Here is a 15,031-nt window from a genome sequence, read left to right as displayed (position 1 = left end):
AGGAGGCCGAGAGTAAGCTGACGGCGCCGGTCTTTGGAATTATCTCCGGTCTGTGGGATTTACCTCCGGGGAAGGCTTACGCATCAGCATTGCTCAGAAGTTAAAACGTACATCACACCATTGTTGAAAATGCCTAGCCTTACATAATTCCATTCCGCTCGGCAGCCATAAAGAAACGCTCGCGGAATTAGAAGGGGATCTCTCCCACGAACACCCAACTATCCTCCCTCTTTTTTCCACCAGTCTCGCGACCCATGGGCAGCAGCGACTGCATGGGCGGAGTCCGATGAACCCAATCACCCTGTTTTACTACACAGAGCCCTGGAAACCAATAGCGCTGACACTTACACAGAGCAGGCCTAATGATGCCCCCAGAGCGTTTTGTTTCCAGCCAAGGCGGCTACCCCGCTCTCACAGCCGTCCACTCACCCGCCACTCTTCTTTTGTGGCGTCGTCCGGCAAGCGCCCCTAATGCAGTGTGCGGGGAGTGTGGCTGAGCCGGCTAAATGCTGCTCGATGAGCGTGAAGCTCGGCACGATGGAAAGCACTGTCTGAGGACAGTTGGAAGCCGCAGAGACGTGGCTGGGGCGATGGAACTGGGCGCATGCGCGGGAGTGGGGGCGGGAAAGCTGTAAGCATCCTCCTGGTCATGAATTCGCCGAGTACGAACAACGCTGCAGCCGACAACGTCAACTGGCAACGCTACTCACTCAGATCGCAGGCCTCGGACATGTTGTGCGGCCATGGACCGCCTCAAATGCACATACACTCACTACCCTGGACCCGGAGTACCGGTTGATGGTGAAGTCAGTGGGAATGAGTGAGTAGCGGCGGCCTTGCTTCCTGGAAACCTTCCTTGTTGCAACTTCACTGCCACTTCCGACATTGCTGTGATTGAACTACATTCGGTTCTCTATCAACGGAGCCAGCGTCTGTCGGAAAAAAAATTCCACGACTTCCTAAACTTTGCACAGCCGATCCTCCTCATCCACGGTCCATTCGTCGCTCCCCACGGCCATCTTCGCGTAGAACAAATCGTCCGGGTCCCACGCCGCCTTGATGCTCCTCAGCCTGTCGTAATTCGGCCCGAAGTAGTCCTCCTTCCAGCCCGGGTTGTTGACTTCGGCCTCGTTCATGTACGCCCCCGCGCCCGGCGTGATGGTCTCCAGCAGCGGCATCAGCTCGTCCGTCAACTTGGCCTCGGCGGCGACATTGCTCTCCCACGCCGCCGTCTGGTTCCACGCGCCCTGCACGATGGCCGAGAGTAGCGCGTCGCGCCAGCCTGGGTGCACCGCGTTGCTGCCCGCCGTGTTTCCGGCGACGCTGTGGTTGGCGTTGACGGCCAGCCCGTTGAACACGTATTTTACTAAACTACTTCTAAGCTCGGATATAAGAGGTTTAGTAGGCCGAACTATACGCTCGGGTAGACGGTAGTAGCAGGGCAAGCGCGGGCCGCGACCGGGGCTACGGCAGCGATGCGTAGACGGAGGCGTAGGCACGGACGCAAGCATAGGGTCGGGGACGTCGTCCAGCTAGGCGGTAAGGATGATGGTGTGGGGGCTCCCCACTATCACGCTAGGCACCAGCAGCCCATTACTGTGCATAAGCCTTATCGACTTGCCAACTGGATCTACCACGTCGAAACCGCCCCGCGCTTTTCTTGCCAGCTCGGTGGCATGTCCGACGCCTTCGGAGGCTTTAAGCCGATGGGGTGAGATGGAATAGGTAAGATTGCCGTAGTGTCATACGAGGTTTCCTGGAACTGGGTTCCGGTGGCGCCGCGTTCCTTGGCTTCACGGGTGGAATTGTTGAGGCCGCTGTGCCCGTAGCCCTTAACTCTTTCTCATCTACCCAGTCCACTGTTGACAACCTAGAAGGCGAAACACGCTCGTACGAATGGAGACGGAAATGTAGTTTTGGGAATGGGTAGACTTGGTCTCTTAGGGTGTTGCGATAGCTGTGCGATCGCAACCACCTCTGCAGCGATTGCGGCACAGGTTTTCGCCCCCATCTGCGGGAATAAGGGGTCGGCAAGGGTCGAGGTCGGCGCAAGCGGCCTGCCTATTTCTCACGCCTGCCGAGTCTGGATCAAGTCATGAAGACGTAAAACCCCGCGTGCAACACGGTCAGCCTTTGTTCCTTGAATCCAACTACACGGCGCTTGCTCCCCCCAACGACCACGTAAACATGACAGAAGCTCACTCGGCGACGACGGATCCAAGACGAGCGCCTCTACTAGGGACGATGATACAAGAACTTACGAGGGTCTGTGGACGTGACGCTCGTAGGTGCCATGCCATTATCGACAATACCGATCATCGCTGCCGGAAGGTCTACCACCCTAAAATCCATTATATCGACGAGACAATCGAGCGGGCTCGCAAGTCGCAACTGCCATTCGACAAATCTCTATCAAGAAAGCTTACCAGCGTCCTCCTTTGTTATAAACATCGGCACCAGAACGGGCATAGCACCCCTCTACGCCGTGCATTCTCGTCAATGCTGCCCGGCTGCGACTTGACACGTTTATCTCATGCGAGGATGAAGCTGCTGAACGTTGAAGAGAAGTTTCGGTGCATCGCTAGCACCGGACCCGGCAAGAGGTGCGCATATATATTGGGCAACAAGAGGCTCAAGGCTGCTCGTAAAATCGTTCGCAGTACGTCTGAGCATGAAAGCGAAGATGAAGAGAAGGAAGAAGTCTTACCCAGTCTAAGTGAGCTCAAGCCGCTTATCCGCCTCTTGCTATGCCCGTGGCACTTGCACTGGTTCTGGCTGGATCTCTACAATGATACCTGGGCGGAGGAGATTACTCGCAACAAACTCGCCAGCAGCGAATCCTCTGGATCAAACGAAGAATCATCTGAAGCCAACGAAGAATCATCTGAAGCCAGCGACGAGTCCTCTGGGTCAAACGAAGAATCATCTGAAGCCAACGAAGAATCATCTGAAGCCAGCGACGAGTCCTCTGGGTCAAACGAAGAATCATCTGAAGCCAACGAAGAATCTTCTGAAGCCAGCGACGAGTCCTCTCAAGCGAGCGACGACTCTCACCGAAAAAAAAGCTCGAAAGCTTGTTCGAGTTCAAGCTTCCCGCCCATCGAGGTCACTCAGGAATCATCAGACGAGGAAGAAGGCACGACACAACAAGCGACCGTCAACTTCAATATCGCAACTCAAATCAACTACTACTTCTTATCCGCATCTCAAGAGGCCCTCGACGGAGCTCTGAACAGATTTCCCGCAGTATCAGCGACAGCTCCAGCAAGCAGTCCCAGCACGCCTCAGGGCCGCCGCCACCCACGGCAGAGCCCAGCTCACACGGCTCCCGCATCGAGCTCTTTTCTCGCACCCGAAGCGCAAGGCCGCGACGTCCACGAGCGACTGCCGGGTCGGACCAAACCGCCGCCCGACAGAAGGCGGCGCTCCGCACCGGCGAGCCGCGCAACCGCGTCGGCCTCCTCTCCACTTCCCAGCCCCGACGGCCGCGCCGCACGGCGCGGCTCGCCCTGCCATCCGAAGCCAGGCGACCGTCCCTCGACCGCACGTTCGACCAGCTCGACGGCGGCCGCCGAGGCGCTGGCGGAGTCCGTAAGGAATCTCAATATCGCCGGCGCCGCGACCCCGACGAAGCCTGCTCCACGCCGCAGAGCCGACGGCGGCGCGCGGCAATGGTCCCTGGCCAGCCCCTTCGCGGTCCTGCCGAGGCACCTCGTTTGCGCCGTCGAAAAGAGGCTCGGCAAGGAGCTGAGGAACCAGCTAGGTGACAACGACACGCTCGGCGACGTGTACGTGCTCGAGGCGGCCACGTCGCTGCCCGGCCTCGCCAAGATCGGGGTGGCGGCGGATGCGCGCGGGCGCCTCTGCGAGATCCGCGAACGGTGCAGGCTGTCCGACTTAGAGATGGCCTATGTCGAGGTCAATGTGCCCCACCCGAAGCGCGTCGAGAAGCTCGTGCACGTCCAGCTCCAAGAGCTCCGGCAGCTGAGGCATTGCGATGCCGAGAGAATAATGCATAAGGAGTGGTTTAGATGCGAGGCAGATTTTGCGGCCGAGGTTGTCAAGGCGTGGGCCGGCTGGATGCGGCGGAGGCCGTACGCGCATGGCGTGTTGCGGGGCCCATGGGGTGCTAGGGTTCGGGACTTGATGGGGCGTCCGATGCTCGAGGAAGATGAGACGTTTGTTGAGGTTATTGAACGACATCGGCGATGGATGGTGCAGCAGCCGTGATGTTGGTATATAGTCGTCAGCGTCATCGTGTGGCAGCAATGGATTGGCTTCGTCTGCCCACGCTGCGCGGCTTCCTTAGCTGTGTGGACGGGTCGCAGCTGCCTTCGCAGCAAGATGGCAGCTGGACTTCACCTCGAGAAGCGCGCTCGTCTCCGACACCAGCACATGTCTGCCGTCGGGATCGACGGGCTGGCCAACGAGTTCGACGTCGGCTGCCTCATGTCGCGCCTGTTTATGGGGTCGCTGCGGGATCTTGCCGAGGCCGCGGCCTGGGAGCCGGCCAGGGCGGCCATCCAGACCAGAGAGGATCGGGGCAAACCATCTTGGCAAACCGTTCTGAACCGTGCGCGTTTTTCTGCCGGTCTTATTTTGTAAGCGAAACACTAACAAATTAAGACTACCAGCTAAACCGTTTACGTATCTAGTCCGTACCGGGGTATTGCAGGCCGCCGCGGGTTACTGTAGAACGCTTTAAGACGCTTCACGGTATTATAAGACGTTGCCGTGGTGTAATATACCGCCAAACTAAGTCTCTTTATACCTCCAGGTGTCCTCTCATATTATATGGGTTCTGCTATCGCGGGTCTTGGCATGGTGTTGCGCAGCCTAATATAGCCCTGTAATACCTCCGCGGGCGCTTCCTCCTCGTCTGAAGCGTTATATATACCCTCCGGTGCCTCTTAAGCATCGTTACTGCCCTCGCTTGGTGTTGTGGGTTGTTGCTGGCCGCCTGGCGGCTACTCCTCCTGCTCCTCCTGCGAAGCCACGATCGCGTGTGATAAGATATATGTAGTAAGCAGAGATGACTACTTAATTTAGTATGGCGCTGCCTAAGTAAAGATGTCCGGTTCTCCAGCCCTGTTACCGCCCTCGTCGCCGCTGCGCACGGGCCAAAAGGGTTTGCCAAGGGGGTTTGCCCCGATCCTCTCTGCATCCAGACCAGTCGGCGCCAGCCCTGCAAGCCCGCCTACCAGCCGCTGCATGTCAGGCAGGCCATGGCAGCGCTGAATGTCACCACCCGCAAGGTCGGTTGCCCTGTTTGCTGCCATGATCTGTCTTTTGCTCTTCTTCATCGTCTGCCTCAAAGGAAATCCCCATCTTCATCCGTCTTCCGAAACAACACATGCCGGTCCGGTGCAATGACCCCTTCCCTCACGTGCTCTTCCATCACAACCTTCCGCCATGCGTCCACGCTCTCGAAGTACTCGCCTCCACACTCTCCAATAACCCTACACCTCTCTTCCATCGTGCGCGCCGCCCTCACCCTCGCAATTCGCCTCAACTCCTCCCGCCGCTCTCTCCTCCGCTCGCGACACTCCGTCAGCCGCGCCTCGCGATCCACACCAGACGGCCCAAGCTGGTCCTCCTCGCGCCAGCGCTCCTCGCGCCGCCTATCCCGCTCCAGCTGCCTCTCGGCCCACCGATCGCGATAGGCCCAAACGCCGCCGTCCTCCAGCGCCCCTCCCGCGCCAACGACGCCCTCGAACCCCACCGCCACAAGGTCCACCGTCCGCAGCCCGCCCAGGCCGGGCTCGTCGGGGAACCGCTCGCTCAGCACATCCGCCCGGCACAGCTCCGCCTCTCCCTCCTTCCACCACTGCGCCCCCAGCAAGCGCATCCGCGCGCAAAATGCCTCCTCCTCGTCCTCTCTGCCCGGTCCCGACAGCGGCGGCATCTCGTCGGCCGGGATGGCGGGCAGGCCGAGGAACTCGAGGTCGGCGGGCGCGGCGTCGGCGAGGACGAGGACGCCGCCGTGTGGGCAGCGCGGCGGGTACCCGTAGACGTGCGGGCGCGGCGTCAGGGCGAGGCGCATGGACGGCGGCGGGCGGCGGAGGGAATGCCTCGGGAACAGCTCGGTGTCGTCGACGTCCGTGTCGATGTCGTCGAGAGAGGTGGGCTGGTAGTCCGGGTCGGCGTCGGGGGGGTAGTAGAAGATGGGGTTGTCGATGCTTCCGGGGCTGGGAGCCGGCTGGGGGGAGCCGGAGAGGAGGCGGTTGAGCAGAAACATTGCGGGATGAGTGGAGGAAAGAGCTGGAGATGAGGAGTGGTGAGAGTGGATGGTGGATGGCTGGCGGTGCTTTTATGGCTGGCTGGCGCTGGCTGGGAGGTGGAGAGAAGCGTTGGTTGGTGCTGCTGTGCCGCGGGCTGGGCTGATCTCAAGACGCATTGCCACGCGAGAAGGATCCGACGCGCCCCGTGCGGCGCGTGCAACGGCGAGTTTAAATTCCAATACGTAGGATTTGCCCCACAGCAGGCGGCAAAGCAATCGAGCCATTCGTGCTGCCAAGATAGAAAACACTATCCTTGTATGGCCGCACCCGCTGCGCTGTAGCCCGGACCCGAGGGATAATTCGCGCCAGGTCGGTCGGGAGCGCCGCAGGCTGCAGCCTTATCACATCTTCCGCAGCATCCTAGCGCTTACATGGCACACTTTCTTCGTGCAGCATCAAACGTCACATCCATTTCCAGAAAGGTGGTCCTGTACGTGTCGAGAAAGAAGAACAGCTGTCAGGATCTCTACATGTCTACGAGAGGGTGAACACCAAAGCATGGCCTCGCTAAAAGTGCCATCGCTTAATTCCAGAGTGGCAACACCAACATTCCGCGCCGCAACTGCTCTCCGTCCGCAGCTTGGCGAGCACGCCACGTAATTTCTGCAGGCGCCTGATATGGGAAAAACAGCACTAGGAATCCTTCTCACGGCTGTGCCTCTTGCAACCACAAGCCTGGGACTTGGCTAGAACTATCGTGGACTACCAACTTCGGCAAACAGAGACAGAGAGGCATAGTCGTGAAGAATCTTTCACTGTACTGAGTCTGTGGTATCCACTGTTGGACAAGAATGGGGCTTCATCAGTCTCGACGGTGGAGCAGCCTGGCGTTGGTGGTGTTGCTGCCTTAGGGCCGTCACTCAGATGTCCGTCAAGTCAGTGATCATGGAGGAGTGTAGTAGCATTCGAGCAGCTGTATAAAAGGCGATGCTACAACCCTTGGTATTGGCATCAAGCACACATTCTCTCATCCATCACTCCTCACCCTCATGGCTTTCAATCGCGGCTTCCTGGCCGCCTTGGTCTCTTTCCTTGTCCTCACCACCGCAAACTTGGGAGCAGCCAAGGCCCTAACCCAGGGTGTTTTTGCCCACTACATGGTAGATACATTGCTTCTTCCGACTGCTGAATGCGTCACTGACACATTCCCAGGTTGGAACCGTGTACGAAGACCATGCCCACCAAGACATCAAAGATGCTTCGGCCATGGGTCTTGACGGATTCGCTTTGAACATTGGCGACCCCTCCCAAACCTTCGTACGCCAGACGTTAAACTACATGTTCGACCACGCCCGCGACAACTACCCCGACTTCAAACTCTTCATCAGCATGGATCTATGGGCCGCGGGCTCCGCCAAGAAAGGCTTGGATGACTTCGACGACCTCCTCAGGGACTACATGGGTCATGCCGCTTACTACAAAGGCCCGAATGGGTATCCCTTCATCAGCTCATTTGCCGACGGCGGTGTCCACAACACCACATGGATGGACTGGAGGAACAAGTGGGCGAACGAAATTTACTTCGTTCCCGATTTTGACGGCTCAAAAGGCTACTACCTGTCTGACCCTGGCTGGTGGGAGTATTGGGGAGACGTTGTCGATGGCATCTTCAGCTGGGAATCCACTTGGCCGCTGCGGGGCCACACTGACACATCTTCTTGGAAGAACGAGTCATATGTGAGGGAGGGCGCGTTCTCGAACGAAAAGGCGTACATGATGGGTAAGACATCCGTCTAATTGCAGTTCTCATCGGCTAACATTCGGCTACCCAGGCTTAAGCATGCTGCAGTACAAGAACTCGGTAGGTCTTACGGGCCAGCGCTTCGACTTGAGCCTCAGGAACTGACCACGTGCTTGATTTAGTACGATACGAATCTCTACCGAGCCGGCGAAGACAATCTCTCCTGGCGACTTTTCAACCTTCAACAAATGCGTCCGGCGCCGGAGTACATTGAGATACTTACATGGGTGAGAGCTCTCGCAAAGCGACAGCTTCACGCTGATGACTGACTTGATTCTAGAACGATGGCCCCGAAAGCCATTACATCGGCAACATCTGGCCGGAGCAGAACAACGAGACCGACCCAACCAGATATGCCACCCAAGCGGATTTCCCCCACAACGGCATTCGTCCCTTGCTGTCCTCCTTCATCAGCTCTTACAAGGCTGGAAAAGAAATCATGGAGCCTCCGACTGGTGAAGATGCGGTTGGTGCGCTATGGTACAAGTCCATCCACTCGAGCACCGTGTGCCCCGACACCGACGCCCTCATCAGCAAGAAACCGGATGGCTACTCGGCCGCCTCCGATGTGCTCACATGGGCCGTCATCGTCAGCTCCATCGGAGGACCCTACAGCATTCGCGGCTTCAGCGGCGGGCAAGAACTGCAGACGTTCTACCTCACCGCCGGCTACAACTTCGGCACCTTTTCATCGCTGCAAGAAGGTGATCAACGCATAGAGCTCCTCGACGCCAGCGGAAATGTCGTCATGGCGGCATCGGGCGGCCGCTGCGTCACTTCGACCTGCCCGGACGGCATCTACAACCTCAATCCGCAGATTCTCGAGCTCACCATGGACACATCGGAGAAGACGTGCAGCGAGCCTATTACTGACATGTACCCGCCCATATCCACGACCGCAACCTGGGGAACGAGGCTGTTTGGTTTCAAGTATGTCCTTCCGCGCTCCGCATCTTCGTGATTACTGACCCCTTGTAGCAAGTGCACACCCGGGATGAAGAGTGATATCCAGCGAGCGTACAATGACTTCCACAGGCTGACCGACCAGAACGGTGTGGGTGACAAGATTGACTGGACCAGCGCCGCCGCGCTCGAGTTTTTGGCGCCTCCCGGTACGAAACCAAATTTCCAACTCTGAACTGCTTCAGTCTGACCATCGCATAGTGGAGAATGAGGATCAGCAAGCGCAGATCCAAGACGTGTTTACCAAAGCCTCCACAATCTACCCGGGGTTCTCTTTAAACCCGTGGCAGAACTATATAAAGGTCGGAGCACCGTGTTTTTCTTCCCCTCTTCTATCAGTCTAACCCGAAGTAGGTTCGCTGCGATGATCCAGCGAATGCGTGCCCTTGCCTTCGGGACGGGTATGGTACTATGAACGCCTATGCGCTGAACAAGGATCCCAATGAGCCCAAATACCCAATGGTCAATTTCTGCCCTCGATTTTTCACCATGAACGACTTGGACACAGTCGTGAAATCGGCCGGGGGGTTGTCACCGAAATTCAAGTTCAACTTGGACAATTATGCAAACCAAGGTGATGCGACTGCTCCGTCCTTAACATGGACTGCGCTGACATTTCCAAAGCACACACCCTACTTCATGAGCTCCTCCATATCCACCTGGTCGCCGATTCTGAAAACGATACGCCGAACCCGGACATCTATGACTTGCTTATCGAATAGAGGCAATATCGTCTAAATAAGGATCCTATTGTCCAGAAAGGAAAGGCATACGGCCCCATGAGATGTAAGCTTATGGCACGGATATCCCCGGATGCCGGTCGCCGGCCAATACATCCAGCTGGATGGTATGTTCAACGAAACGGTAAGTACATTGCTCTCGGCCACTTCCATGCAGCGCTGACTTGGTTCGGTCCGGATCACAGCCGACAACCTTGCTTACTTCGCTCTGGCGCAATGGGTCCGCTCCAAGAATGGATAGTAAGTCCAGGCGCAAGAGTCCTTTACCATCTGCTTACAGGTAGCCAGCTATCCATACCTGCCAGTGATCAGAAACCAGGTGCTTACCCGCAATCCGGCGGTTCCTGGAGGAAGGGTCGCATACGACACAGAGGGCGGCGACCTCGTCATAGGTGTCGCCGACGACGATGAGGAAGTTGACAACTTTAGCCTGTGCTCGGACTACGACGACCTCGCATACGACGGCACCGAAATAGCTCACGAGAGCCTTAATCTGACCGCTTTGATTGATCTGAGTGCCTACCCGACTGCCTATCAAGAGGAGCTTGCCGAGTTTCTGGAGATGTACGATGCCCTTGGAGATGACGAATGAAGCAACAACGCGGACGGAGTGTGGGTGTTGGGGATCTAAAGGCAAACTTGTGTATTTATTGTTCAATTATAGAAGACTCTTTAGCAGCCCTACTTTCATTTTTCCCTTCTTTTTCTTTTTACATCTCCGACAGCTTCCCATGGCCAGTGTCCGTTGCGAGGTCGAAGCCGATTGTTATAAATCGATAGTGAATTGACATTCAGCCACGTTCTATTTACGAAAAGACCTTGATAAGGTAGAAGAAAGGGTGAAGGGGGAGGCCTGCCCTTATAGAGAGCAGGCAGCGAAGAAAACGAGTTTCGCCGAAATGAGTAAACTAGTAGTACGTACGGACCACAACACCGATGGATACACGAATTCGACCACGAGTGCTGGCTAGGTATTCCACGGCGAGGGGCTTCAAGTCGGCCTCGATGATCCGGAGGAGGTCCGCGTAGCACTCGCGATCAAGCGGGCAGTGTAGATGGTGAGGCGCGCACTTGTCGGGCATACGTGCGCGCAGGGCATCGAGAATGCAGGCAATTTCCGGGTGAAGATGGTTGGAAGGCGACGACTGCGGCGGCGAGGGTGGGATAACAGCGACCGATGCAGGCGACTGCGCCGCGGAGTGAGGAGGGGATGAGTGCGACATGGCGTCGACGGTGGTGTTGGTGGAAGGTCTGGTCGGAGGTGCGGACGCGGACGCGGACGCGGAGACGGAGACGGACGCCCGGCAGAGAGGCGGACCCGACGCGTTGCGGGGTCGAGAGCTCCGGCCATATCGATAAGCTCCGCCTCCGCACCTATTGGTCGCTCGGTCAGGGTTAATCCGCCTCCGTCGCCCCACAAAGCCGGGCGCAGCGCGAAACGCGGAGAGGAACGCTTGACCTTCACCTCTTCCACCCATCGTCCATCCATACTCCACCGCTACTGCGCGCCCATCGCATCGATCCAGTGCCCACCGTCAGCGCGCCGCGCTCCTCCATTCTCGCAATACCAAGTCCACCCTGCGGTCGCGGCTGGATCGTCCGTGCTGGGACTACCCTCGGGCTGGAGTGGCTCGGTTCTCGTGCGAGGACTGCCCTGAGCCTGCAGTGGTCCGGTTCCGGCTCGGGCGCGCTGGCTGTGGCCACAATCGAGTCAAGGCTGCTCTGGGGCACATGCAAAGCCTGGGTGGGCGGGAATCTTGCACTTCGCCGTGCAAGGGCATCGACTTCCCCGCCGAGCCATGACCGTACGCTGACGCGCTCTCCAGGACATGGCTGACACGGCGCTCGACGAGTGCATCAGGGAGTGTGTGGTGGCGCGGTGGACCGACGCTGCCGGCGGTCGCGTCTTGACGCTTGGATCGGTGCTGCCCATCAACAGCGAAGACCGCTGGCTCATGCTCCAGGTCGGCCTCGGTCCCTCGGTCGAGGCCTTCGTCCGCTTCACGCTGACCGTGTCTCTCCACGTGCACGGTCGCAGCCGCCGTCGACCCGCGATGCTTGTGCTGCCTGCGCCCGCCTTGGCCTCCTGTTCCTTCGCTTCTGCCACGCTCAAGATCTCCGAGGCTGGCTCCCTGGCTCCCGCCCTCCACGAGGCCGGCTTCTCCGACGACGGCTTCGTGCTCGCCGCCACATTCAGTCTCAAGGAGCCCGGCTACGTCACCCTGCCCAACAGCAACATGGAGGTCATCCGGCCTGCGAATGCAACCGCCAGCAACATCCTCGCCCATCTGAAGTCCCTTGCGCACACGCTCGAGTTCACCGTGTTTATGAAACCCAGTGACTATGCTCGCGCTGGGCTCAAGTGCATTGCCAACCACCTGCAAAACGACGCGCTCAACCCGCTCGGTCTTATTCTCGCTGCCGATGTTGGGGCTGACTCAGCACCCCTCGACTGGAGCCGCTGCGAGCTGTTTGGGACAGGTAAGAAGGCCCGCCGTGACAGAAGCCTGAGCCCTCGGCGGAATGTGCGCCCACGAACCTCGGCGGCCCCCCCTCCGCCCTACCATGAGCACCATGGTGCCGCGGAAAATGCGCCCCCAGCCTTATGCGTAGAAGGCAGCCCCAGCCGCGACGTCTCACCAGCTTTGTCCTCCCCGCCAGCCACAGCGCCCATCGTGGCTCCTAACACGCCCCCCGCCCCCCGCGAAAGCCCGCAGCCTCTCATCCCCAGCCCATCCCCACACACTGCAGCTGTCATCACTCGCGTCGACCTTGAGCACAGGCTCGCACTGTGGATCGCCCAAGCCTGCACCGTCAACCCCGATGTCTATCGCCACCCGGGCCTGCGCTCTGCCCTACGCACCATGGGCCGCCACGCCCGCGCCGCGGACCCTCCCGCCTTCGGTGCCGCCCGCGCCCGCTGCGCTGCGCTCTTCTTCTACGAGCCTCGCCCTAACGCCGCCGCCGCCGGGGCGAACCATCACCATCCCCCAGAGCTGCGCGAAATGTACGTGACGGACATGGAACGGCTGTTAGCTTGGATGCTTGGCGAGGAAGATGGTCACCGCTTCGCCGACTTCCTCGCGTGGACGGACTTGCTGGCCCTGGGCGGTGCGGCGCGGGATGCGGTCGCTTCCGGCGGGGATGCGGAGCGCGTGGCGGACTACAATCGCGCCAAGGGGGTATGCATAAGTCGGGTGCTGGCCGAGTACGGGTAGGGCAACCTGCTCCGCCTCGGACGACCCGGGACGGCGTGGCATTGCGTTGCATCTCACCCAAATCCATTGTAGAGTTTCCATCTCGATTCGTCGAATTCCAGGCGTTCACTTGCACACTCCTCGGCCCCATTTGCATCAGCTTTGTGAACAGCGAACGGGTTCCATCGTCCTCAGTGGCCGACGGAGGACAAGAGACGGTAGCAATCGTTTCGACAATGATATTGTAAGTTTGTAGAGACGTATCACCTGACCAGGTTGTACTCGCTGCCGCTGTGTGGCTTGCATCCCCAATTAGGGAGGTTCTGTAACCTCAGGTGGGGTATTTGCATAACACCCGATCGCTCGATCGGGGCGACGCATGGGCCGTTTTAACACCTAAAGCGGTGGCTTGGCGTGCTACTATACTTCTCGCTTACAGCCTCTATAAGCGAGTTATAGTATTAGCATTAGATTTAGTATTTCTTAGTAATAACTTAGTATAAATTTTAATTCTTAGTATTTTCTAATATATATCTATATTTCTACCGTTTATCGATACTCTTTATCTATAACTACTACTAAATATATCTATAACGGTAGGCTTCTTTTACTAAGCTTTAGAGTTACTTAGTAGATAGATTAAACCGAAGGTTTTACCTTAAAGAGATAAGAGAGAAATAATAATACTTAGATAAGAAAGTATTACGTAATTATATAATATATAGTAAGCCGATTATCTTTAAATTAATAGGGTTTAAATTAGAACTTTAAGTTAACTATAAAGGGTTAAGATACTAGCTAAAAGAGTATATTTATATACTATAGAAAAGCTAGTTATAATCTAGTATATTCTTTCTTAAGGGCATTATTATTTAATGCTATTTATTAAGAATATTATAAGATATACTCTTAGTAGAGGGTACTAGTAGGTCGTACGTAATCTTAGCGCTTTAAGTAGTTTTTAAGATTTCGACTTTTAACTTCTATCGCTACTAAGCGGTTATAATAATCGTCTTACTTACGTTTATATCTTCGCGCCTATTTTTTACTTTCTAGATCTTATATTTCTTACGAGACTATAATTCGACTAGATTATCGAGTCTTTACGGCCTTACTTTCTACGCGGTCTTTTTATTACGTGTAGTCTTTTATCTATTACGAACTTTAGAGTATAAGGGCTTTATAACTCTATATAACGGTAGGCTTCTTCTACTAAGCTTCGGAGTCGCTTAGTAGATGAATTAAACCGAAGGTTTTACCTTAAAGAGATAAGAGAGAAATAATAATAATTAGATAAGAAGGTATTACGTAATTATACGATATATAGTAAGCCGGTTATCTCTAAATTAATAAGGTTTAAATTAAAACTTTAAGTTAACTATAAAGGGTTAAGATACTAGCTAAGAGAGTATATCTATATACTATAGAAAAGCTAGTTATAATCTAGTATATTCTTTCTTAAGGGCATTATTATTTAATGCTATTTTTTAAGGGCATTATAAGATATACTCTTAGTAGAGGGTACTAGTAGGTCGTACGTAATCTTAGCGCTTCGAATAGTTTTCGAAATTCTAACTTTCGGCTTCTATCGCTGCTAAGCGATCGTAGTAACCGTCTTACTTACGTCCGTATCTTCGCACCTATTTTCTACTTTTTAGATCTCGTATTTCTTACGAGACTATAATTTAACTAGATTATTAAGTCTCTACGGCCCTACTTTCCGCGCGGTCTTTTCGTTACGTATGGTTTTTCGTTCTTTTTAGATTCTCTATAGGCGTTCTTCCCGTGCGGGCTTTAGCTACTATCTAAGCTTAGTCCCGTAGGCGCTAAGTTTTCCTACGCCCGTTCTTCTCGTATAGAATTTCTATCTATACGGCTCTACCGTTCGTAGAGCTTATTAGTTCTTATAGTACTTTCTTCTATACGGGCTTTTAGCCCTTAGAGTTATAAAGCCCTTATACTCTAGGGTTCGTAATACTATTTTCTACCTTAAGAATCTTCGATTTAAAGATTTACTAGTTATATATATCTTTCGTCGTTCTAATAGTTTCTTTTCTTTTCGTAAGTCTTCGTTATACCTTCTAAGAAACGTTCTACTTCTAATTCCGC

General features: G+C 55.5%; 6 protein-coding genes across 6 annotated transcripts; 4 read left to right on the top strand and 2 right to left on the bottom strand.

Moving 5' to 3' along the window:
* Positions 1-959: 959 nt before the first annotated feature.
* Positions 960-2,319, bottom strand: SLS55_010169 (uncharacterized protein; the record flags this gene model as incomplete). The annotated part of the gene is made up of 2 exons (XM_066781558.1): positions 960-1,366; positions 2,262-2,319. 2 exons carry the CDS (start codon positions 2,317-2,319, stop codon positions 960-962), a joined length of 465 nt encoding a protein of 154 aa, XP_066627841.1.
* A 2,992-nt stretch (positions 2,320-5,311) lies between these two features.
* On the bottom strand, positions 5,312-6,238 carry SLS55_010168 (uncharacterized protein; the record flags this gene model as incomplete). Its single annotated transcript, XM_066781557.1, has 1 exon — positions 5,312-6,238. One exon carries the CDS (start codon positions 6,236-6,238, stop codon positions 5,312-5,314), a length of 927 nt encoding a protein of 308 aa, XP_066627840.1.
* A 1,032-nt stretch (positions 6,239-7,270) lies between these two features.
* On the top strand, positions 7,271-8,018 carry SLS55_010167 (uncharacterized protein; the record flags this gene model as incomplete). Its single annotated transcript, XM_066781556.1, has 2 exons — positions 7,271-7,381; positions 7,434-8,018. The coding sequence occupies 2 exons, from the start codon at positions 7,271-7,273 to the stop codon at positions 8,016-8,018; spliced, it is 696 nt and encodes a 231-aa protein (XP_066627839.1).
* A 43-nt stretch (positions 8,019-8,061) lies between these two features.
* On the top strand, positions 8,062-9,160 carry SLS55_010166 (uncharacterized protein; the record flags this gene model as incomplete). Its single annotated transcript, XM_066781555.1, has 4 exons — positions 8,062-8,082; positions 8,145-8,249; positions 8,303-8,952; positions 9,001-9,160. 4 exons carry the CDS (start codon positions 8,062-8,064, stop codon positions 9,158-9,160), a joined length of 936 nt encoding a protein of 311 aa, XP_066627838.1.
* Positions 9,161-9,764: 604 nt separating this feature from the next.
* SLS55_010165 (uncharacterized protein) lies at positions 9,765-10,317 on the top strand (the record flags this gene model as incomplete). Its single annotated transcript, XM_066781554.1, has 4 exons — positions 9,765-9,771; positions 9,826-9,849; positions 9,911-9,965; positions 10,014-10,317. 4 exons carry the CDS (start codon positions 9,765-9,767, stop codon positions 10,315-10,317), a joined length of 390 nt encoding a protein of 129 aa, XP_066627837.1.
* Positions 10,318-11,554: 1,237 nt separating this feature from the next.
* SLS55_010164 (uncharacterized protein) lies at positions 11,555-12,943 on the top strand (the record flags this gene model as incomplete). The annotated part of the gene is made up of 2 exons (XM_066781553.1): positions 11,555-12,206; positions 12,477-12,943. 2 exons carry the CDS (start codon positions 11,555-11,557, stop codon positions 12,941-12,943), a joined length of 1,119 nt encoding a protein of 372 aa, XP_066627836.1.
* Positions 12,944-15,031: the final 2,088 nt, after the last annotated feature.

This window comes from Diplodia seriata (genome assembly GCF_021436955.1).
Source record: "Diplodia seriata strain FDS-637 chromosome Unknown scaffold_12, whole genome shotgun sequence".
Taxonomy (NCBI): Eukaryota; Fungi; Ascomycota; class Dothideomycetes; order Botryosphaeriales; family Botryosphaeriaceae; genus Diplodia; species Diplodia seriata.
The sequence above is the reverse complement of the archived record's forward strand: the minus strand, read 5'-3'. Positions and strand labels throughout refer to the sequence as shown.